Consider the following 25,345-nt stretch of genomic DNA (forward strand, 5'->3'; position numbering starts at 1 on the left):
ACAAAGAGGAATATAAGAACCATTCTTAGCTCATGGACCTTATAAAAACAGGCAGCAGGTTAGATTTGCCTAATCATACTATACCATATATGTATGAGATATTAGGATGGAATCCATTCACTTGTTAATGCATTCATGCAAGAAAGGTATCCTAAATTCTGCAATTTCTAGGGGGAACAAGAACAACTTTCAGTTCTTGCCATTTTGCTTACTGGATGAATTATGATGTTCTCCCCTTTCTCATGCCTGCTTTTTAAAGCTGTCTTTATTTCCTGTCCATTGTATATGAGTGATATGTTCACATTATCACACTTAATCTTCATTGCTGGTGGTATATTATCTCAATTTGTTTTTTCTTGAGGAGTCTTGCTCTGTCACCCAGGCTGGAATGCAATGGCATGATCTCAGTTCACTGCAACCTCTGCCTCCTGGGTTCAAGCAGTTCTCCTGCCTCAGCCTTCTGAGTAGCTGAGATTACAGTCACACGCCACCATACTTAGCTAATTTTTGTATTTTTAGTAGAGACGGGGGTTTTACCACGTTGGTCAGGCGGGTCTCAAACTCCTGACCTTGTAATCCACCCGCCTTGGCCTCCCAAAGTGCTGAGATTATGGGCATGAGCCACTGTGCCTGGCCTATTATCTCAATTTTTTTTTTTTTTGAGATGGAGTTTCGCTCTTGTTACCCAGGCTGGAGTGCAATGGCGCGATCTCGGCTCACCGAAACCTCCGCCTCCTGGGTTCAGGCAATTCTCCTGCCTCAGCCTCCTGAGTAGCTGGGACTACAGGCACGCGCCACCATGCCCAGCTAATTTTTTGTGTTTTTAGTAGAGACAGGGTTTCACCATGTTGACCAGGATGGTCTCTTGACCTCGTGATCCACCCGCCTCAGCCTCCCAAAGTGCTGGGATTACAGGATTGAGCCACTGCGCTCGGCTTTATGTATAGTTTTAAATAAGGAATTGGACAGATTTATTTATGAGCAATGACTAACCTCCCCACTATGGCTCCTCATGGGCTCCCAAGAAGCCTATGATCCTTTTTCCCCATGTCAGTGAGAAATCCCAGTTATGGTTGTGGTTCCTATTAGAAATTGATACATGTAAATAGGTTTAGATAAAGTAACATCTGGGAATGAAAGCAGATGTCCTTTGGTTTTAACTACTGGTTTCTTTGTAATTCCCCTACTCTTTTATTATAGTGCGGTCTGTATATAATGTAACATTTAACTTTCTGTAACATGGAATATGCCACATTTCCGGAACATGTAAGGTAATGCCTTTAACTTGAAAATTGCTTGAGTATGTCATGGCAGAGTCTAGATGTATATGCAAAATATACTTAGGTAAACAGAAAGCCAACTTTATATACTCCTCAATGTAATTTCTCAGGATAATCTTATTAAAATCTGCCAATACACCTGCTTTGTACCTCAGGATCCTAGAAAATGGCACCTTTTCTGGAGGTTGGTTTGTTTTTGTTTCGTTGTTGTTGTTGTCGTTGTTTGAGACAGGTTCTTGCTATTACCCAGCCTGAGTTTAATGGCACAATCACTGCCTGCTTTCTGCAGCTTCAACCTCGTGGGTTCAAGCCATCTTCCCACCTCAACCTCCCAGGTAGCTGGGACCACAGGTGTATACCCCCATACTTGGCTGATTTTTTGTGTTTGGTAGAGACAGGATCTCCCTCTGTTTCCTGGGCTGATCTCAGACTCCTGGGCTCAAACGATCCTCCTGCCCCGGCCTCCCAAAGTGCTGGGAGCCACCTCACCTGGCTGTGGAGGTTGTTTTAATTATCTCCTCTTCACCCTGTTAATGAGGGAGGGATTTCTGCTTAGGGTTACAGGGATGGCCGAATACCTGATGCTCTTGATACTGAATACCTGTTGATCTCGACCCTGGACAGTTAAGATCAACAGCAGAGTTTCAGTCACAGGTAATCGCAGCCTAGAGGAGGAGGCATGCCACACCTGACCACCCAGGCCTGTGATCGGGAACAACTAGGGGCTGCAGGAGGCAGGTTTTTTAGTATCAGGACGGTGGGACCATTCTTGGTTCCCATGAGAGGATGTGATTGGCTTGTTTGAGTAACTCTGCTGGCTGGCAGGGAACTAAAACCCGCTTCTCAGGACTAAGCAGACACTGTGCCTGGTCCTTGTGATAAAGAGGGTGGCCAGGGAACTTTATCAACAGAAGCAGAGTGAGAAGGGCAGTGTGTACTTAGACCATTTGGAGCCCTCTGATTTTCCACAGATGTGAAGGCAGAACCTAATATTGGGCCTTAATTTTCAGCCTTGCACCACAATGGTTTTGTGCTGACTCACAATCAAGAGCATAGCATGGGCAGGCGGAGTGGTCATATTTTCCAAAAGGCTCACCACCTTTTCAGTGGCGGTTAGGATTATGAGGATAAGACCTTAGAGGAAGCAAAGGGGCGTGTACAGCTGACACCAGGACAAAGATGTCGCCCTGTTAGAGAAGGTAGTCAAAGAGTGAGCTTTTTTCTCTCCTAACTCACTAGTCTTGCCGCCCACGGCCGCATGCCTGGCTCTCCTGCTGTGTCCTTTATTTACCCTCGTGTTAGAAAGTGGCAAAACCAAGGGGAGAGCGCTCATTTCTCTGGCATTGTAGTCCCTGGTGTCTGTGTACTGCCCAGTGCTTTTAGCATGCACTAACTTTTATTTATTTATTTTTATTTTATTTATTTATTTTTTTGAGACAGAATCTCACTCTTGTCTCCCAGGCTGGAGTGCAGTGGCACGATCTCAGCTCACTGCAACCTCTGCCTCCTGGGTTCAAGCGATTCTCCTGCCTCAGCCTCCCAAATAGCTGGAACTACAGGTACCCCACAATATACCTGGCTAGGTTTTGTATTTTTAATGGCCTTTACTTTTTTTGGCATCAAGTAGGTACAGATGCCAGAATACATATTACATAATGAGGACATGAAGGAAAGAAATGATACTAAGTCAACTCTAACTTTGTCTTAAAACTTTTCAGTTTTCAATAAGAGAAACATCATCTTTGGTGCAGTGACGGAAGTGGATTGGGGACTTCACACACACACACACACACACACACACACACGATGGAATCTCACTTTCATTCAGGCTGGAGTGCAGTGGTGCAGTCTCGGCTCATTGCATCTTCCGCCTCTTGCGTTCAAACGATTCTCCTGCCTCAGCCTCCTGAGCAGCTGGGACTACAGGCTTGCGCCACCAGACCCAGCTAATTTTTTGTGTTTTTAGTAGGTAGAGATGGGGGTTTCACCGTGTTGGCCAGGATGGTCTCGATCTCTTGACCTTGTGATCCGCCCACCTTGACCCCCCAAACTGCTGGGATTACAGGCGTGTGCCACCGTGCCCAGCCAGAATTTGCTGTATTTTATTGGAGGAAACCCTAAGCTTAGTAGAATACTTTTCTATTTGTATTAAAAAGAGTTGTCCACATCTCATGAAGTGTATCCCAACTCTAAGAAAACAAAATTGAGGGTAATTAAATGTTGCAGATTTATTTTATGTAGTGCTTGTTTCAGGAGACATTTTTAGAACAATTTATTCCTTTGTAGCTAGATCAGGATTCCTTCTAGCTAGGCTTGACCTGGATGCTTCCCAGCTAAGCTAGATGACCAAGAGTGTCTGTTGAACTGTTTTCAGCCTGGGCCTCCTCCTGTGTTATTAAGATAGGACCAGGAACTTAGAAGCACATGATCATCTTTACTTGTAGGTCAGGAAGCTCTCCCACAACCAGATGGAGAACTATGGGGGATCGCTTCTACTATTATGTTACTGTTCACTGTGGCGTAGTCAACAAATTGTGTGGTTCCTCTGTTGTCCCTGCAGGCTGTTGAACAATCCCTCTACTGACCTATTTTTTTGTTTTTTTAAGCCATCAACTGGCTAGCCAGGTCTCCCCTTTCTACTTATTATCTAGAGATTTAGGGTTAAGGTTCTCCCATATAAACCTCAGCCGGCAGTAGGAGAAAGCCATAATTTATATATCTTAGCAACCTAAGAAATGTTAAAAGAGGGAAATGGTAGTCCTGACAATGCTTAGATAGACCTCCAAGTCTAGGGGTTGGGGGAGAAAGGAAAGAACAGAAGAAAATATCTTTAATCTCATCATCCTGGGAAGAAAATACACTTTCCCTAGAGAGTTTGTACACATAAAAAAATGTGTGTGTGTCCAGGCGCAGTGGCTCATGCCTATAACCCCAGCACTTTGGGAGGCTGAAGTAGGTGGATCACGAGGTCAGGAGTTCAAGACCAGCCTGACCAACATGGTGAAACCCCATCTCTACTAAAAATACAAAAAAATTAGCTGGGTGTGGAGGTGTGCGCCTGTAATTCCAGCTACTCGAGAGGCTGAGACAGGAGAATTGCTTGAACCTGGGAGGTGGAGGTTGCAGTGAGCCGAGATCGCACCACTGCGCTCCAGCCTGGGCAACAGAGCAAGACTGTGTGTATATGTGTAAATACATATATGCTTTGAACCACCTTTTATAAAGCTTTTCAGACTGTGTTGGAGGGGCGGTCAACTTTAACAGTTTTTTAAAATGTACTGAAGGGCAAATAATAAAATCTCTCATCCAGGAGTGGTGGCTCATACCTAGCACTTTGGGAGGCTGAGGCAGGCAGATCACTTAAGCCCAGGAGTTTGAGACCAGCCTGGGCAGCATGGCAAAACCCCATCTCTACAAAAGAAGAGAAACAAAAATTCGCCAGGTGTGGTGGCATACACTTGTAGTCTCAAGTCCCTTAGGCTTGAGAGCCTTAGATGGGAGGATCATTGAGTCTGGGAGATGGAAGTTACAGTGAGCTGTGATTACACCACTGCACTCCAACCTGGGTGTGCACTGCAGCCTGGGTGACAGAGCAAGACCCTGTCTAAAAAAAAAAAAAGAAAAAAGTCTTACTTTCAGGACTTTAGTCCCAGAGATAACTGTATTTCAACTGTATTTTTTGGTTTCTTCTGAATGTTTTCTGGGACAGCCTGGTGTGTGCCAGCATGTTTGTGTGTGTGTCACACACTTTTTATATGTTTGTATATATGTATTCTTATTTTTCCTTCTGTATACAAATAGGAGCACACTGTGTTCCTTGATTTCTTTTTAACCTAACAATATTTCCTGGAGAGTGAGCTATGCCATTGTGCATACATGTACCTCTTTTTTTTTTTTTTTTTTGAGATGGGGTCTCACTCTGTCGCCCAGGCTGGAGTGCAGTGGTGCAATCCCAGTTCGCAGCAGCCTCAACCTCCTGGGTTCAAGTGATCCTCTTACCTCAGCCTCCCAAGTAGCTGGGACCACAGGTGTATGCCACCATGCTTGCCTAATTTTTTAATTTTTAGTAGAGACAGAGTTTTACCATGTTGTCCAGGATGGTCTTGAACTCCTGCGTGCAAGTCTACCTGCCTTGGCCTCCCAAAGTGCTGGGATTTACAGGCATGAGCCACTTTGCCCTGCCTACCTTATTTTTTAAATAGCTATTTAGTTTTAAACCTGGGGATGAAGAAAAAATAAATAACTGTTTAGTAATTCATTGCATGAATGTAACCCCAGTTTATTTAACCCGTCTTTTATTAGTGGCTATTGAAGGAAGATCCCTTTAAAACTGCTTCTTTTTTTTTTTTTTTTTTTTTTTTTTGAGACGGAGTTTCGCTCTTGTTACCCAGGCTGGAGTGCAATGGCGCGATCTCGGCTCACCGCAACCTCCGCCTCCTGGGTTCAGGCAATTCTCCTGCCTCAGCCTCCTGAGTAGCTGGGATTACAGGCACGCGCCACCATGCCCAGCTAATTTTTTTTTTTTGTATTTTTAGTAGAGACGGGGTTTCACCATGTTGACCAGGATGGTCTCGATCTCTTGACCTCGTGATCCACCCGCCTCGGCCTCCCAAAGTGCTGGGATTACAGGCTTGAGCCACCTCGCCCGGCAAAACTGCTTCTTTATGTTAAATCTTAATGACTTTAAAACCAATTACATGTAAAAGTTGCAAGTATATAGGTAGGTACTGTTCTATTTTAAGGAATTTTTGCATTCTTTTTTTTTGAGACCGAGTCTCACTCTGTCGTCCAGGCTAGAGTGCAGTGGCGCCATCTCGGCTCACTGCATCCTCCACCTCCCAGGTTCTTGCAATTCTCCTGCCTCAGCTTCCCCAGTATCTGGAACTACAGATGCACGCCACCATGCCTGGCTAATTTTTTTGTATTTTAGTAGAGATAGGGTTTCACCATGTTGCCCAGGCTGGTCTTGAACTCCCAGAGCTCAGGCAGTCCCCCGCCCCAGCCTCCCAAAGTGCTGGGATTAAAGGCGTGAACCACCGCGCCCAGCCTCTATTTGTTTTTTAAACCATTTTCAGAGTTGTCTTGTGAGGACTGTATTTTAAACAGTAGCCTCAAGGTACTGATTTTGATTTTGGTCTTATTTATTTATTTATTTATTTATTTATTTTTGAGACAGGCAGCAATCCTCCTGCCTCAGCCTCCCAAAGTGCTGAGATTACAGACATGAGTCACCACCCCTGGCCCTGATTATGTCTTTAGTCAGTAGCATAAAATTCCAAGAATCCTAGTAATTCCTGGGGGAAGGTGATAGTAATGGTATTTGCAAAGATGGAGGTTGCTTCTGGAAAATGAAGCAGGCCTGTTTTTTAAAAATATTTATCAATTGAAGGCTCTTATTTTACCTTAATAGAGTCACCCAGAACCAATTTTAAATAGTTTCTGGTTTATATTTCAGGGAAGCCAGATATTTTTGTGTGATTTCTTTGAAGCCATAGAACCCCAGCTTGCTAGTTTGAAAGGCTCAGTTGTTAAAACCTCTAAAACTTAAGAATAAAAAAAAAAACACTGATCATGTACATTTTATGTTTCTTCATTTATTCATTTTTTTCTCTTTCTTCCTTTAAGTATCAAGCTCCTGTTGTACTATCCCTTTAAGTATTTTAGCTATTTTATTTATTTTAATTTCGTGAATATCAAAGAGTTTAACTCAAAAAGTTTCTATACTACATATATATAATATAAGACTTTTAAAACTGAAATTGAGATAATAATAAAATCATGTGTTTTTAAATTAAAATTTGTCCTAACCTTTAATCAAGCAACCTCTTGAAAGAAGATTAAAAATCAATATATTTGAGCCAGGCACAGTGACTCATGTCTGTAATCCCAGCACTTTGGTAGGCCGAGGTGGGCGGTTCACCTGAGGTCAGGAGTTTGAGACCAGCCTGACTATAGAGAAACCCTGTCTTTACTAAAAATACAAAATTAGCTGGGCATGGTGGCACATGCCCGTAATCCCAGCTACTCGGGAAGCTGAGGCAGGCGAATCGCTCGAACTCAGGAGGTGGAGGTTGTTATGAGTCAAGGTTGTACCATTGCACTCCAAACTGGGCAACAAAAGCGAAACTCCGTTTCAAAAAAAAACTTAATATATTTGTTATCTTTATGATGCAAGGACATAAAAAATTGATATATGTCCTTCATTTTCAAGGGGAAAGATTTCTGCCATTACACTTCAATAAGAATTCAGCATCCATAGCCTTACATATTACTGAAGCATTGATATTTCTTTTTCGTGAAAGCAGTTAATAATGGAGAAAGACCTACCAGATAATCCGGTTTACCTGCTTTACCTACCAGCACTCAGGAGTCACACTGGTTGAACTTGATATTTGTTCAGTCCTGTTACCTGGCTATGCACATACTTAAAATAATTGTGCACAAACTTGTGTTTGGAAAACCTAAAAACATGACGTGAATACATGACGCTTGCTTTAATGGAGGACGCAGATGGCCAAGTATCCCTATTTCACAAGTTGTGGCAGGTTTCTAAACTTTCAGGGGTAGATCTCAAGAATGTTACCCAAGTGGCCGGGTGTGGTGGCTTACGCTTGTAATCCCAGCACTTTGAGAGGCTGAGGCGGGTAGATCACCTGAAGTCAGGAGTTTAAGACCAGTCTGTTCAACATGGTGAAACCCCATCTCTCCAAAAAAAAAAAAAAAAAAAAAAAGAACATCACCAGAGTAAGGGATGGAGAAAATTCTAGAAGTACTGTGTAATTGAAAAGACTTGAAGAGTAAGAAAGATTTTTAAAAATAGTTCTTTCGTACACATTGGCTCAGGCTCACTTGAGGCCAAGAGTTCGAAAACAGCCTGGGCAACATAGGGAGACCTTGTCTCAGTAAATAAATAAATAAATAAATAGTTTTTTTCCCCGTGGATTTGATTAATGGTTTTGCTGTGACACTGGAATCTGCAGTGTTATAAGGGAACTGAAGTAACAAGGGGGAAACGTTTCCTGGTAAAACAAAACAAAAATAATTTTCTGGTGAAAATTGTGAACCAGTTTTATAGTTAGTGTGTTACAATAACTATTAAATAACTTACTTAAAATTTATTTTGCTGGCCAGGCATGGTGGCTCACGCCTGTAATTCCAGCACTTTGGGAAGCTGAGGCAGGTGGATCATCTGAGGTCAGGAGTTCGAGACCAGCCTGGCCAGTGTGGTGAAACCATCTCTACTAAAAATACAAAAATTAACCGGGCATGGTGGTACATGCCTGTAATTCCAGTTGCTTGGGAGGCTGAGGCAGGAGAATCACTTGAACCCGGGAGGCAGAGGTTGCAGTGAGCAGAAATTGCACCACTACATTCCGGCCTGAGCGATGACTGAAACTCCATCTCAAAAAAACCAAAATTTATTTTGCTAATTTTTCCATGTAATGTTCATTCTTCAAGCCCACAATGGTAGTTTTTTTCCCCTCTCATTCCGTGGTAAATGTGAAATGCGCCAGAGGAAACACATAATCACCAAATTACAATGAGACAGCATTTGAAAAAAAAGTATCACAACATCCTGAGGACAAGCAGGTTCTGTTCAGTTTGGGCCAGGAGTAGAAAGAAGAGGAAGAGAAATATCACAGAAGTTGAGATTTACATGTGGTGACTTGGAAATAAGAAAGAAACTTCTCAAGGTGAGGGAATTGGAAAGAACTTCTCTCTTCAAGCTTAGGAGGAATTACATGAAACGTTCCTTGGTTAAGGAGCTCAGAATAAAATCACAGGTAAGAGAAGAAAAAAATAACTGGAATTTGTCAACAACAGAGAAGACTCAGTGTTTTGAAGCCATTCTTCAGTTAATGCTGCTTCTCCTTTCCTTCTCTCGGCCATCCTATCCCTTATTCCTTCGCCTTGCTAGAAATTTTAGTTTAGTGGGGGCTTGCAAGGATGCTTTTGTGGCAAACTCTGGCAGGTGCTATGCTGGCTCAACATTGTATAGGTTTTCTGTTCCTAAAAACTCTTAGAGGAGATAGATTTAGTATTTTTATTTTTATTTATTTATTATTATTATTTTTTGAGACGAAGTTTCACTCTTGTTGCCTAGGCTGGAGTGCAATGGGGCGATCTTGGCTCACCGCAATCTCTATCTCCAAGGTTCAAACAGTTCTCCTGCCTCAGCCTCCCAAGTAGCTGGGATTACAGGCATGTGCCACCATGGCCGGCTAATTTTGTATTTTTAGTAGAGATGGGGTTTCTCCATGTTGGTCAGGCTGGTCTTAAACTCCTGACCTCAGGTGATCCGCCCGCCTCAGCCTCCCAAAGTGCTGGGATTACAGGTGCGAGCCACCGGGCCTGGCCAGATTTAGTATTTAAAAAAAGATAATTCCGCTGGGTGTGGTGGCTCATACCTGAAATCCCAGCACTTTGGGAGGCTGAAACAGGCAGAACACCTGAGGCCAGGAGTTCAATACCAGCCTGGCCAACATGGGGAAACCCCTTCTCTACTAAAAATACAAAAATTAGCCAGGCGTGGTGGTGCGTGCCTGTAGTCCCAGCTACGTGGGAGGCTGAGATGGGAGAATCACTTGAACTCGGGAAGTGGAAGTTGCAGTGAGCTGAGATGATGCCACTGCACTCCGGCCTGGCGACAGAGCAAGACTCCATCTCAAAAAATAATAATAAAAAAGATAATTCCTTCTAAAAGAGAAGGATTTCTCTTTAGATGTGACTTCTTACCTGAAAGAAAAATTTGATATACTTCCAGTGGAGGATGTGCTGTAAATATAGAGAAACTAGCATATAGAAAAAAGTAACTTTTAAAAAGTGATGGCATCCTGTAGTCTTCACTTCAGATGTATAGATGTCAGCATGTGGAATTGAAGGAACAGTTACCCACCAGTAGGAATTTATGTCTGGCTTTACTTGTTTGTCTTAATTCCAGTGCACTGGAAACAAACTGATTTTCTAGAAACTTTGGCTCCATTTAGAAGCAAATCTGACTTATGGTGCCTGGGGAAGCAGAGCCCACTCTTTGCTCTGGTTGCTGTTGCAGCCTGGTTTCCTTTTCCTTCAGATGTCAAATTATGAACTAACTAGGCAGGAAGACTTGGAGGAAGCCCTGTGTCCTGTTCCTTTACCCCACAAAGCAGACAGTGTTAGGATGTTATCATTCGGACAGTGGGAAGGAAATAAATAGAAGAAGAACTCCAAACTATACAATTGGCATCAACTCCAAACTATACTATAAGTATAGTTCTTGTTTCATTATCAGAAATCTAAAATTGGAATTCTTGTTTCATTATCAGAAATCTAAAATTGGCTGCACATGATGGTTCACGCCTGTGATCTCAGCACTTTGGGGAGACTGAGGTGGGAGGATCTCTTGAGCCCAGGAGTTTGAGATCAGCTTGGGCAACATAGCAAGACCCTTCTCTATTTTTTCAAAAAAGTAAAAATAGAAATCTAAAATTATCTGGGTAGATTCAAAGGCTGCTACCAATTGTGTGGGAAAATAGTGTAATCATTTTAGAAATGAACATGTAAAATGTGGATCCCAGATTTTGCTGCTAAACCCATTTTCTTTACTTTATAATCTGCTCTCTTATAATAATACTTGTTTCAGTTCATGTCACCCTCATTCTGCTGGTGACTTGGACTTGACACCTTGACATCTTCCATAAGTTTTTCTTCCTCACCCCTTGACCCTAAGTCCTGATGATTTTTCCTTTTTTCTTTCTTTTCTTTTCTTTTTTTTTTTTTTTTTTTGACAGTCTCACTCTGTTACGCAGGCTTGAGTGCAATGACATGGTCTTGGCTCACTGTAACTTCCATCTTCCTGGTTCAAGTAATTCTCCTGTCTCAGCCTCCTGAGTACTACAACCTCTGCCTACCGGATTCAAGTGATTCTCCTGCCTTAGTCTCCCTAGTAGTTGGGATTACAGGCTCACACCACCACACCCAGCTGAATTTTATATTTTTAGTACAGACAGGGTTTTGGCCAGGCTTGTCTTGAACTCCTGAGTTCAAGACATCTACCTACATTGGCCTTCCAAAGTGCTGGGATTACAGGCGTGAGCCACCCCACCAGCCCTGAGTTTTCTTCCTCTCACATCCATCCCTTTTTCTCAATTCAATGTAGCTAATTCAATGTAGCCACCCTGGTTCAGGCCACCTGTACCATTGAAATTCAACACCTGTTGCTTTCTGCTATCATTTTCATTTATTCGATGAAAAATTCTTGAGGGCCCATTGTGTGTCTGGCTCTATGCTGGGGATTCAGCTGGAAAACACAATTTCAATTTTCTTGTCTTTGGAAATTTAGATTTTTTTTTTTTTGAGACGGAGTTTCGCTCTTGTTACCCAGGCTGGAGTGCAATGGCACGATCTCGGCTCACCGCAACCTCCACCTCCTGGGTTCAGGCAATTCTCCTGCCTCAGCCTCCTGAGTAGCTGGGATTATAGGCACGCGCCACCATGCCCGGCTAATTTTTTGTATTTTCAGTAGAGACGGGGTTTCACCATGTTGACCAGAATGGTCTCGATCTCTTGACCTCGTGATCCACCCGCCTCGGCCTCCCAAAGTGCTGGGATTACAGGCTTGAGCCACCGCGCCCGGCCCGGAAATTTAGATTTTAATGAGGGAAACAAGTCTACCACCAAGTACAGTGTAGTGAGCTGGATTCAGAAGAGACACCAAAATCTCTCTTTGTTTCATGGAATTGTGTTTTGATCCATGTAGTTTTAATATTTAAAGCTTCTTTTTCTTGTTTTCAAATATTCGCTTTTGTGCTTTAATCCCTCTTCTATCCTGAATGGATGTGGCAATAACTAGTTATTATATTCTTTTATTTTACTAAAACATAAGATAAGTTTCCAGACAAGCCATACAAAATGGTCACACGCTTTTTGTGAAGCAGGTAATCTACACTTGACAGCACAGTCACAGTGTTATTAGTGAGGGCTATGATGTTTGTTTAATGTTCCCATTTTGGTTCAAACAATCAAGCTTGTCCATCTACAGCATCTAAATAAGATTAGACTTGGCTAGAGAGGATATTCCAAATAACTGGTTAGCTGCTTTTAACCAGTGATGCGATTAGATCACCATAAATAGGGGAAAAGGAGACCATAAAATTAAAACTAACTCCCCCCTCAAAAAAATAAAGAAAAACACCCACACCCCTGCAGCTAACCTGACAACTACCTTCATTCACAGTGCTTTATACTTAAACCAGGATGGGGGAAATGAGTAAAAGCAGGGAGGGGCCGCTGCTTTTAAATGTTTCACAACAATCCAGATGATACTTCTAGCCTCTGCTCATGCTTTACGACAGTGAATCTGGACAAGACATAGATTTGCCGTTGTGCATTTAATCACCAAAGGACTGAAGATATCTGGGCTTTTTTATTCGGTAGTGTTTCTAAGACTGTGTCCATTAAATGCAAACAGAAAGGAAGAAGTCTTGGCACAACAGAAGAAGTGATGCACACTTGATGATCGGATCAGTTTAAATATTATTCATGGCATATAGCCTAGTCCATGCTCTGCTGTTTCTGTGGCTTGGGCTTTGTTGGTCTTCCACTGCCCCACTACATCATTTGCTAATGGATCATCTGGATTAGGAGCACTTAACAAGGCCTGGATCGATAGCAGAACTATGCAGATCTGCAGTGCTGGGAACCACATATCTTTCAGAATATCTAAACATATTCTTCCCAACTTGTCTACATTAGGATGGTAAATTTTGGTCATGAACTGTGCTTTAGGGGCTGCCATCGGCTATTCTTCTGGAAGGAATAGTTGAAGTTTAAAATTCCCTCCCTCAAAGAGGGAATCCTGAGGGCCAGCAGTGACCACATGAAAATAACGAGTGTTGCTCTCATCTGGTTCTGCTCTGATGCCGGAAACTAGTTCTGCCAGCAAACACTGGGTTTCCTTGATGATCCTTCGGGGCAGCCCAGCCATCTTGTCAGAACCCAAGTTCAGCCTCTGGTCTCGTTTCCCTACTGTGTTCTTAATAATAGCCGTCCAGATGATGTTGACCAGGAAACACCTTTCAGCTCTCTCTCCAGATAAAATAAATCTAATTTCTTCACAGGTGCACAGCCAGCCCTATTACTAACTATCTGAATCTATTTAGGATCTAAAACAGTACCCAGATGGGCTGGTTCAAAAAGCCTTTTAGAGCAGAGTTTTTCACACATAGACTGGGATTTTTGTTGCACCACGGATCCTGATGCAGTGAGTTGGTTGGGGCCTGAGCGTATTTATTTCTGAGGAGCTTCCAGGTGATGCTGCTGCCACTTGGAAATTGAACATGTGTTGTGTTAACAGGGTTTTAGAAGATGTAAAGAGATAAGGAATTAAGATAAAAAGAAGTGGGGGTACATTTTCTTCCAGCTATATGGGTATAGATCCTGTAGTCTGTCCATCCTGTTAACTCTCATTTGCTCTTGTTAATCTCAGTCAACAATTAACTACCCAGCGGGGTTGGCTCTTATCCCTGCACCCAGAGACAGTGAATCCTGCCAATGATCTAACCAGAAAGTGTCTACCCTCTATCCACCCCTTAGCCCCGGGGAGTGAGTCTCCTGCATGTCTTTGGGAGCTATGATAAGGTGTGCACTCACCTAACGAGGCTGTGATATGACTCCCAGAGGCCCCTGGCCACTGAGTAATGGGAAACCCTGTCTTGGCAATGAGAGGTGTTCCTTTTGGCACTCTACCTCCATCCAGCCAACTGGTTTATGTAACAGTTGGGCTCTGGGAATGGGTTCTGAGGTAAGTCTGTATCCTACTGTGTGTATTCAGGAACTGGCAGAAAATTTATTTTTAGCTTTTAAGATTCCCGTTAGAGATTCTCATAACTTGTAACCTTGACGGTTGAGTGAACTGCCTGTGACCTGCTGAAAGAGCCTGCCAGAGTGGAATGCAACTGTCTCCTTATTCTGCTTGAGTGTTTTTCCTGGTGATTGTCTGTGGATCGTTTACTGGCTCCACCCATGCGCTTCTATTCTGCAGATATTATTGTAGACTGAAGACAGAAAAGCAGTTGCTACAGGCAGTTGGCTCTTGAGTCTTTACAGCCAATACTAGGAGGAATTTTTTTCATCTCTTCCTAGGGGACTTTCCTATGGAATTCCTCCTACAGATTGGATTGCAACAATGTCTTTTAGATTCATGAGATCTATGTTAAAACAAACAGAGGAACCTTGATGATATCAGGCTGGTGAGAAGGAGTTGGTAAATGGCCCAGTTCTGTGGTTGTCCAAGTTCAGCCTGTTTCAGAATCACCTGGAAAGCATTAAACCTGCTTGCTTGTTATTTGCTAGGCCTTGTGCCCGAGGTAGTTGTAATTGTTGGGCAAATTGCTGGGTCCTGTGTCCCTTGTAGTTCTAATTCAGCGGATCTTGAGCATAGTCTGAGAATTGGTAACATTTCCTCTTCCTCCTCATCTCTTGTGAACAGAACAGTGATAACCAGAGAGCAGTCTACATGTTCACAATTGCACCTGCACTGTTGATTGTAGTCACCATCATTATCCCCTAGTCGTCATAGGTTTGTTACTTGTTTTTTGTTATTGTTCTAAACACCAAGGTCCAAGGAAACAGCAACTCTTCTGGTATACCTATGCAGCCCTTTATGGTAATCCAGCCCACTTTCTGTAAGGCTTCTTAGTTTATTCTAGGAGTAGAGACCTGATCTTCTATGGGAGGGATATATAAAAGCATAGAATGGGAGCAACTGAGAAACTTACTTCTCACCCACCTTCTTATTAAAAATTCAAAAAATCAATTTGAGTTTATGGCAACTGAGACAGGGTAAAGGAAGGAAAAGTTGGCTGATCTGGGTCTTTTCGTTCCTCTAACCCCTTAGCTATACCTTGTTTGCATTATGAAGATAAGATGTTGATTTGTTTTGCTAGCACTCCTTATTATTGAAGGTGACTAATACCTGCTTTCTATTGAATGCAGTTCAGGAGCATCCCAGGAGGAACAAAATGATCTTGGTCTTGGTGACCTTCCCTCTGATGAGGAGGAAGTCATCAACAGTTCTGATGAAGATGATGTCAGCTCTGAGTCAAGTAAAGGAGAGCCTGACCCACTGGAAGATAAACAGGTATATTTTGGTATTTGATTGCTTCCATTTTGTGTGTGTTGACTGCTCCCTATGCTTGGGAATGATATTTGTCCTCATGATAGGCACATAAACCCTTTTGAGTTTTCTTGAAACTTATTAAACACTTTCAGAATTTAAATTTAATTCCTGCTGTAATGTGGCACCTAAAATATTCTTGTGTTTCCAAGTATATATCAACTAGAGATTACTTAGTGCTTTTTAAGAAATTATTATTATTATTTTGAGACAGAGTCTCGCTCTGTTGCCCAGGCTGGAGTACAATGCATGATCTCAACTCACTGCAATCTTTGTCTCCTGGGTTCAAGCCATCCTCCTGCCTCAGTATCCTGAGTAGCTTGCATTACATACACCTGCCACCACACCCGGCTAATTTTTGTGTCTTTAGTAGAGACAGGGTTTCACTATGTTGGCCAGGCTGGTTTCAAACTCCTTTCCTCAAGTGATTCACCTGCCTCAGCCTCCCAAAGTGCTGGGATTACAGGTGTGAGCCATGGGGCCCAGCAAAGAAATTCTTTTTCCTAATGTCCACTGATTTTCTTTTTGATAACAAAACCCCTCTTGGGATTGTTCCCTGTACTGCTGAAATAAAGGAATTGTGTGTATTTTACCATCAAATCTTTTTGGGAAAGAATAAAGATGGCTGTTCATGGTACATCATCATTTGCTTTGAAACAATCCAGTGTGTGTATGTGTTTTGGGGGAGCACAGCATACATGAAGATTGGCCATGTGTTCATAGTTGTTTAAGATGTGTGATGAGGGGGTTCATTATCATGCCACTTTACTTTGCATGAATGTATTTATCTATTTCATTTGAAACCATGTGTTAAAAGACGTTATGAGCACAGCATACATAAAGATTGGCCATGTGTTCATAGTTGTTTAAGATGGGTGATAAGGGGGTTCATTATAATGTCACTTTAGTTCGCATGAATATATTTAGCTATTTCATTTGAAACCATGTATGTTTTAAAAGACATTATAAAGGGAAAAAGTTAGCTGGGTGCAATGTCTCACACCTGTAATCCCAGCACTTTGGGAGGCTGAAGTGGGCAGATCATGAGGTCAGGAGTTCGAGACCAGTCTGCCCAACATAGGGAAAGCCCATCTCTACTAAAAATACAAAAAATTAGCCGAGTGTGGTGGTGCATACCCTTAATCCCAGCTACTCGGGAGACCAAGGCAGGGGAATCACATGAACCTGGGAGGTGGAGGTTGCAGTGAACCAAGATCACCATTGTACTCCAGCTGGGCTGACAGTGCAAGACTCTGTCTCAAGAAAATAAAAAATAAAATAAAAATAAAGGGAGAAAGTTAGTACATCAACAACATCCCCAGGAATGTTACAGCAAGATGGAATTTGAAAAGATCCACACAGCATAGCAAGCTATGGAGAAAATTTATGTCACCTAATTCCTGTGCCATAATTTTATCAACCCATTATCCTTCCTGTTTAATATTTTTGCTCTGTTTAGATTTATTTTCAGCCTTAAATGAATAGCACAAGTTCAGCAGTCTGAATTTAAGTCCCAGATCTACCAGCTATGATCTGGGCAACTTTGGGCCAAGTATTTATCCTTTTGGGGCTAAAGGGTACCATATTCTAGATTTAAAAGAAGGATAACACTCATAGAATTATGAAGATTAAATAATTTGATACATGGAAAGCCTTAGAATGCTTATCAGTACATAATAGCTCAGTGATCATTTATTTATAACTAGCAAGACTTCATTTTTGTGCTGTACAGTATTAAATAATTGTGTTGGGAATAACCACTAGAAATTACTTAAGCTAGTGAATTTGTAAAACTACTAAGACAGATGAGTGACTCTGTTCTTAAAGACCCACAACACTCAGCCAGTTTTGGGTTTTACTTTGACTGTCAAGTAACTCCTTTTGTGTCTTACTTGGTGTCTGTCTTGCTTTAATTTGAAAGCTCATTTTCCATGTTGCAACTTCATGGACATAGATTCTACAAATGTTTATAGAATTCCCAGTATGTGCCAGGTACCACTGGTATTTACTAGAGATAAGCAGTACTCAGATTCCAAGCTTCTATGTAGCCCATGTTCTAACAGGATAAGAGGAACCTACATTCATAATCATAGTCAGGAAGAACTTCAGAGTGTTACAAGCTATTAAGAGAACAAATCAGAGTGATGTGCTACAAACCCAGGAGGCTACCTTGGGAAAAAGCCTCTTAGAAAGTAATATTTGGGCCGGGCGCGGTGGCTCAAGCCTGTAATCCCAGCACTTTGGGAGGCCAAGGCGGGTGGATCACAAGGTAAAGAGATCGAGACCTGTAAAGAGACCAGACCCCATCCTGGTCAACATGGTGAAACCCTGTCTCTACTAAAAATACAAAAAATTAGCTGGGCATGGTGGCACATGCCTGTAATCCCAGCTACTCAGGAGGCTGAGGCAGGAGAATCGCCTGAACCCAGGAGGTGGAGGTTGCAGTGAGCCGAGATCGTGCCATTGCACTCCAGCCTGGGTAACAAGAGTGAAACTCTGTCTCAAAAAAAAAAAAAAGAAAGTGATATTTGACTGGGATTTAAATGACTGGAAAGAACCAAAGCCTGTGAAAAATTTGAGGAAGAGCATTGAAATTGTCTTCTTGGGCTGGGCACGGTGGCTCACGCTGGTAATCCCAGCACTTTGGGAGGCCGAGGCGGGCGGATCATGAGGTCAAGAGATCGAGACCATCCTGGTCAACATGGTGAAACCCCATCTCTACTAAAAACACAAAAAATTAGCCAGGCATGGTGGTGCGTGTCTGTAATCCCAGCTACTCAGGAGGCTGAGGCAGGAGAATTGCCTGAACCCAGGAGACGGAGGTTGCAGTGAGCCAAGATCGCACCATTGCATTCCAGCCTGGGTAACAAGAGCAAAACTTCGTCTCAGGAAAAAAAAAAAAAAAAAAAAGAAAGAAAGAAATTGTCTTCTTAAGGGCCATAATTAAATCAGTCTTGATTCTCTTTGGAAAGCAGCTCCAAGTGTTTTCTTTTCCTAGCAGATACTGTTTTCTATTGTTTTGGTCTAGTTATTTCTTTTGCGTGAAACTTTTCCAATTTCTTTCCATACTTCTTGGAGCACTGACCAAAATTGGTTTCCAAATTCTATCAGGGATCTCACTGATACATCACATAAAGGAAGGATTAATCTTTAGCCTGGCAGTGTTACCTCTCTTTCCAACACATCCTGTGATAACACTGCCTGGTTGACTCATTCATTCTGTGGTCAGTGGAGACTCCCAGGGTTCCTTCCTCTGCGTTTGTGCCTGCCTTTCCATTCCTTTCCTGTATTTATATTATCGTTTTATGTTATTAGTTGTGTTACATTGCAGCAGCCCTGTTAAATATTTATCTTTTTTAAAAAAATAGGACTATTTTTTTAATCATGGACATTGTTTTTAGTGAAACAGAGTACATTTTTTTTCATCATCTCAAGCTTTTTTTTTTTGAGACGGAGTTTCGCTCTTGTTACCCAGGCTGGAGTGCAATGGCACGATCTTGGCTCACCGCAACCTACGCCTCCCGGGTTCAGGCAATTCTTCTGCCTCAGCCTTCTGAGTAACTGAGATTACAGGCACATGCCACCATGCCCAGCTAATTTTTTTGTATTTTTTAGTAGAGATGGGGTTTCACCATGTTGACCAGGATGGTCTCGATCTCTTGACCTCATGATCCACCTGCCTCGGCCTCCCAAAGTGCCGGGATTACAGCCTTGAGCCACCGCGCTCGGCCATCATCTCAAGCATTTACCGAGCCTGTATGTAATTGTGTTACAGGCATTCCCATTATACTGTTAGTTATTTTAAAATGTACAATAAATTATTGACTGTAAAAATAACTCTGTTGTGCTATCAAATCCTAGATCTTATTTTATCTAACTGTGTTTTTGTACCCATTAAATATTTCCAGTACCCTCCACCCCCAATCATGGACATTTAACATTTTTTGCCTGATGCCACTAGTACTAATAATTTCCCTCCTATAGAATTCTCTGCCACTCTAACGAACTTTCTCTGTCTCTTCATCTGAGACAGTAATAACATTAATAGAATAGACTGGCCGGGCACAGTGCCTCAAGCCTGTAATCCCAGCACTTTGGGAGGCCAAGGCGGGTGGATCACAAGGTCAAGAGATTGAGACCATCCTGGTCAACATGGTGAAACCCCGTCTCTACTAAAAATACAAAAAATTAGCTGGGCATGGTGGCACATGCCTGTAATCCCAGCTACTCAGGAGGCTGAGGCAGGAGAATTGCCTGAACCCAGGAGGCGGAGGTTGCGGTGAGCCAAGATCGTGCCATTGCACTCCAGCCTGGGTAACAAGAGTGAAACTCCGTCTCAAAAAAAAAAAGAATAGACTAACTTTCTCTTAAGTAATTTTTTTTTGTAGTGGTAAGAACACAGTCTTTGGAGTCAGATTGCCTGGGTTCCCACCACTTACTAGCTCTGTGATCTTGAACAACATACTTAATTTTACTTGGTCTTAGTTTACCCATTTGTGAAAAGAGGAGAAAAAAAGTAGACACTTGACCTTGTTTTCTAAGATTGTTATGATGATTAAATGATTATACACTGTTTAGAACAGGGTGTGGCACAAAGTGAATGCTTAATAGATTTTTAGCTATTACTGACTTTTAAAATTTTTTATTTTATTTATTTATTTATTTTTGAGATTGAGTTCCTGTCTTGTCTCCCAGGCTGGAGGGCAGTGGCACGATCGCGACTCACCACAACCTCCGCTTCCCAGGTTCAAGTGATTCTCCTGCCTCAGCCTCCCTAGTAGCTGGGATTACAGGCATGTGCCACCAGGCCAAGCTAATTTTGTATTTTTAGTAGATACAAGGTTTCTCCATGTTGGTCAGGGCTGGTCTCGAACTCCTGACCTCAGGCGATTTGCCCACCTCAGCCTCCCAAAGTGCTGGAATTACAGGCATGAGCCACCATAGCCTGCTGCCATTATTGATTTTTGTGAGAATAAGCAAACAAAATCTTAAACATCTCGAATTAAGCTTTCTGTATTTTTACCAAGAAATGTATTGTTTTTGGCTTCGCTTTTCTTATCTTTGATGAGTAAATGTGAAACTTGTTTACATGTAAGATAGTATTTTGTTTTAATGGGGAAATTTGAAATTTGGCATCCTGAGACCTGTGTTTTAGTCTCAGCTTTGTAACTTGCTAGCTGTATGACCTTGGTTGAGTAGTTTTTTAAAGTCAGTTTGTTTACACCAGTATCACTTCATAATTGATTTCAGGTGACTTTTAAAAACATGTGTAATACAAAAATTCAAAATGTTTATTTAAAGAGATCAGGGTGTCAACAAATAAATAGCGCTGGAGTCACTGGATATCCACCTGCAAGAGGATGACATTGGACCCCTTCTTTTCAACATACACAAAAACTAACTCAAAATAGATTATAGACCTAAATGTAAGAACTCAGGCTGGGTGCAGTGGTTGGGCTGAACATGATCACTCGAGGTCAGGAGTTCAACTCCCGGCTTCAAGCAATCCTCCTGCCTTGGCCTCCCAAAGTGTTGGGATTATAGACATGGGTCACTGCACCTGGCCTGAATTGTATACTTTAAAAGGGTAAAAACATATTTTGTGGTGTATGAATTACAGCCCAACAAAGCTGTTATAAATCTTGCTGAAGGAAAAATAATAGCGCTAATGGAAGATTTGTACAGAGTAATGTATATCATATAGTCCTATTCATTACCTGAGGATGGGTCACAAATTTGGCTTTCTAGCAACTCAGGAAAAGTCAGTGATATCAGGCTGGGTGTGGTGGCTCATGCCTATAATCCCAGCACTTTGGGAGGCCAAGGTGGGAGAATAGCTTGAGACCAGCCTGGCTAACATAGTGAGACCTTATCTCTACAATAAATAAGCAATTTTAGCCGAACGCAGTGGCTCATGCCTGTAATCCCAGCACTTTGCGGGGCCAAGGCAGGTGGATCACCTAAGGTCAAGAGTTTGACACCAGCCTGGCCAACATAGTGAAACTCTGTCTGTACTAAAAATACAAAAAATTAGCAGGAGAATCAAGCGATTCTCCTGCCTCAGCCTCCCAAGTAGCAGAGAATACAGGAGGCGCCTGATTGTCAGCTACTTGGGAGGCTGAGGCAGGAGAATCACTTGAACCCAGGAGGCAGAGATTGCAGTGAGCCGAGATCACGCCATTGCACTCCAGCCTGGGCAACAAGAGCGAAACTCTGTCTCAAAAATAAAATTAAAATAAAATAACAAGATTAGCTAGGTGTGGTGGAGCAAGCCTTTAGTCCCAGCTACTTGGAAGGCTGAGGTGGGAGGATCGTTTGGGCCCAGGAAGTTGAGCTTACAGTGAGCCATGTTCATGCCACTGCCCTCCAGCCTGAGCAACAGAGCAAGACCCTATCTTTTTTTTTTTTTTTTTTTTTTTTTTTTTTTTTTTTTTTTGAGACGGAGTTTCACTCTTGTTACCCAGGCTGGAGTGCAATGGCGCGATCTCGGCTCACCGCAACTTCCGCCTCCTGGGTTCAAGCAATTCTCCTGCCTCAGCCTCCTGAGTAGCTGGGATTACAGGCATGCACCACCATGCCCAGCTAATTTTTTGTATTTTTTTTTAGTAGAGACGGGGTTTCACCATGTTGACCAGGATGGTCTCGATCTCTTGACCTCGTGATCCACCCGCCTCGGCCTCCCAAAGTGCTGGGATTAGAGGCATGAGCCACCGCGCCCGGCCAAGACCCTATCTTTAAAAAAAAAAAAAAAAGAAAGAAAGAAAGAAAGAAAGAGGCTGGGTGCGGTAACTCATGCCTATAATCAATCCCAGCACTTTGGGAGGCCGAGGCAGGTGAATCATCTGAGGTCAGGAGTTCGAGACCAGCCTGACCAACATGGAGAAATGCCATCTCTACTAAAAATTCAAAATTAGCCGGGCATGCCTGTAATCCCAGCTACTTGGAAGGCTGAGGCAGGAGAATCATTTGAACCCAGGAGGCGGAGGTTGTGGTGAGCTGAGATCCACTCCAGCCTGGATGACGAGCAAAACTCCATCTCAAAAAAAAAAAGAAAGAAAGAAAGAAAAAACAAGCCAGGTCCGGTGGCTCACACTTGTAATCTCAGGACCTTGGGAGAGGCGGAGGTAGACAGGTCTCTTGAGCCCAGGAGTTAAAGACCAACCTGGGCAACATGGCAAAACTCCATGTCTACAAAAAAACACACAAAAATAATAAGCCAAGTATGGTGGTTCTTGCCTGTACTCCCAGCTACTCAGGAGGCTGAGGTGGAAGGATTGCTTGAACCTAGGAAGTGGAGGTTGTAGTGAGCGGAGATCACACCGCTGCACTCCAGCCTGGACAACAGGGAGACCTCATCTCAGAAAAAAAAAATTGTTACAGATCTGACATGGGTACTGTTTTTCTTCATTTTCCATGAGGAAAAGGAGTTTTATACAAGTTAAGTGACTTGCCTTGGAACCCCCCAAATTGGGATTTTTAATCCAATCTGTCTCTACTAACAACTTGGTACAACCACGGAAGCTGAATGGTGTCAGTGGACATGTCGGAGTGAAGTAACTATCCATGCTAATCTCTCCTGTCCCCTTTTCTAAATTTTTACTTTTATATTTTCGGTCTTTCCTTTCACGGCTTAAAATGTTTGTTAAAGAAGTAAGATGTATTTATTTTGCTTCTTTGTGGTTAGAATTTTTACCCTCTTCACCTTCGTTATATATTGACTTCCTTGTTTTTAAAAAAAATCTTCTTTGTAAAGTAACTCATATGATATATACTCTCATAAAGAAAGGATGAAAACCTAAGAGAGCATTGTTTAGATATGAATTAGGCTGGGCGTGGTGGCTTATGCCTGTAATCCCAGCACTTTGGGAGGCCAAGGCAGGCAGATCACCTGAGGTAGAGAATTCGAGACCAGCCTGACCAACATAGAGAAACACCATCTCTACTAAAAAAATACAAAATTAGCTGAGCGTGGTGGCACTTGCCTATAATCCCAGCTACTTGGGAGGCTGAGGCAGGAGAATCGCTTGAACCTGGGAGGTGGAGGTTGCGGTGAGCCAAGATCAAGACACTGCACTCCAGCCTGGGCAGCAAGAGGGAAAATCCATCTTGGAAAAAAAAAAAACAAAAAAAACAAAAAATTTTAGATATTAATCATGGTGTCACTTCATTTTTGAAATAACTTAATGATAAAGAGATAGATGTTTCTCAGGTAAGTCTGGATGTTAACATTTTTTGTTTTTTTATTAGAACTCTAGAGTAGGATAGAAGAGACCTTTTAATAATTCTATTAAAAAGCAATGGATGGGCCAGGTACAGTAGATCCTACCTATAATCCCAACACTTTGGGAGGCTGACATGGGTGGATCATTTGAGGTCAGGAGTTCGAGACCAGCCTGGCTAACATGGTGAAACCTCATCTTTATTAAAAATACAAAAATTAGCCAGGTGCAGTGACGTGTGCCTGTAGTCCCAGCTACTCGGGAGACTGAGGCAGGAGAATTGCTTGAACCCAGAGGTGGAGGTTGCAGTGAGCCAAGTTCCCGCCACTGCACTCCAGCCTGGGCAGTTGATCAAGACTCTGTCTGAAAAAAAAAAAAAAAAAAAAAGTAATGGATAAATTTCACTGAATGTCACTTGCAGTGAACAAATATGAAATGATGAGAGCACAATTAAGAATTTACAAAGCTGGGCTAGTATCAAGAGATAGAAACATAAAACTAGATTTCAGAACAAAGGTTCTGTTTTGGAATTTGTTTGACTTATTTATGACCTTGACAAAGTAATTTCATTTGTTTATGGCTCATGTTTCAACTTCCACAGCAGTGTACTTTTGGGAGATGCTGTTATTTAACAGGGAACTGCTTTGAAATGCAATATAATTTAAGTGAGGATTTTCGTTAGCTGAAAATTTGAGATGCCATGGGTTGTGTGTTTTTCTATCATTGTTTGACTTGGGTCAGAATCAGTCATTGTTCTTACAAGTTGGAGATAATATAGAGCTTTATATATATTTCTTTAATTTATATTTAACTTTCTATCTACTTTGAAAATGATTGCAATTCATTGACTTATTTCTAATAATTTTTATACCTCTTTAGTTCTGTAGCTATCCTGGTTTAGAAGGTAATATGGACAATGGAATATATAGACTCCTAGAACCTTAGAATTGGAAAAGACCTTAATCATCTGGTCCAACCTTCTATTTTTATGTGATGAAAGCTTTTAGTTCACTTTAGTTTACATTTTCATGTTATACAGCAAATCTTCAAAAGCAGTGTGCTCTATCATAGATTCTGAGAAAGTGGCAGCCACCCTTGTACACATTTGCTTACTCATGAATATTAATTGCACAGTGGACCAAGCAGCGTGCTATGTGCAGAAGGGTACAGTGTGAATAGATCAGAGACTAGAGGGAATTCAGACATTTCAGCAAGTAAACACAGTCTCCTAGGTTAAGTCCTGTAAGCATTACATGAACCAGGAAGTTATCCTGTCCTTTGATAGTGGGAGGGAAAGAATATCAAGGCAGCCTTCATTAAAAGAAAGTTGGAGTATTGTCTTAAAGGATGATTGGAATATGAGAGACAGAACTCTTCAGGGAGGAGAAGTGATGGTGAAAGAAGTCAAGGCAGAAGGAAAGGTTTATGCGCAAAGGGACACACAGAAGGGCAGAGCACGACTGGAGTTGCAGCGTGGTGGGGTAGAGAATACACAGTGTGGAGGAGGAGAGAGGAGGCTGGTGAAGATGAGTGGACACATTGTGAAATGCCTAATACACTTGGCAAAGGAAACTTGGATCTTCTTTACCCATCTGTGATAGGGAGCTGCTAACATTTAGCCTGAGAACTAACCTGATTATATTTGCATTTTAGAAATATTCTAGTGGCAGTGTACAAAAGGGTTTACAGTT

At 42.2% G+C, this 25,345-nt stretch overlaps 1 protein-coding gene and 1 pseudogene across 1 annotated transcript in view; one reads left to right on the plus strand and one right to left on the minus strand.

The window, feature by feature from the left end:
• The window catches only part of FGD6 (FYVE, RhoGEF and PH domain containing 6), a 151,587-nt gene that overhangs the window by 34,498 nt on the left and 91,744 nt on the right, over window positions 1-25,345 (plus strand). Inside the window, exon 3 of the mRNA XM_003929577.4 lies at window positions 15,255-15,399. Coding sequence (XP_003929626.3) covers window positions 15,255-15,399 — 145 coding nt within the window. The remainder of the gene's footprint in view (window positions 1-15,254; window positions 15,400-25,345) is intronic.
• Window positions 12,740-13,272, minus strand: LOC101045054 (ubiquitin-conjugating enzyme E2 N-like; annotated as a pseudogene).

This window comes from Saimiri boliviensis, chromosome 7 (genome assembly GCF_048565385.1).
Source record: "Saimiri boliviensis isolate mSaiBol1 chromosome 7, mSaiBol1.pri, whole genome shotgun sequence".
Classification (NCBI taxonomy): Eukaryota; Metazoa; Chordata; class Mammalia; order Primates; family Cebidae; genus Saimiri; species Saimiri boliviensis.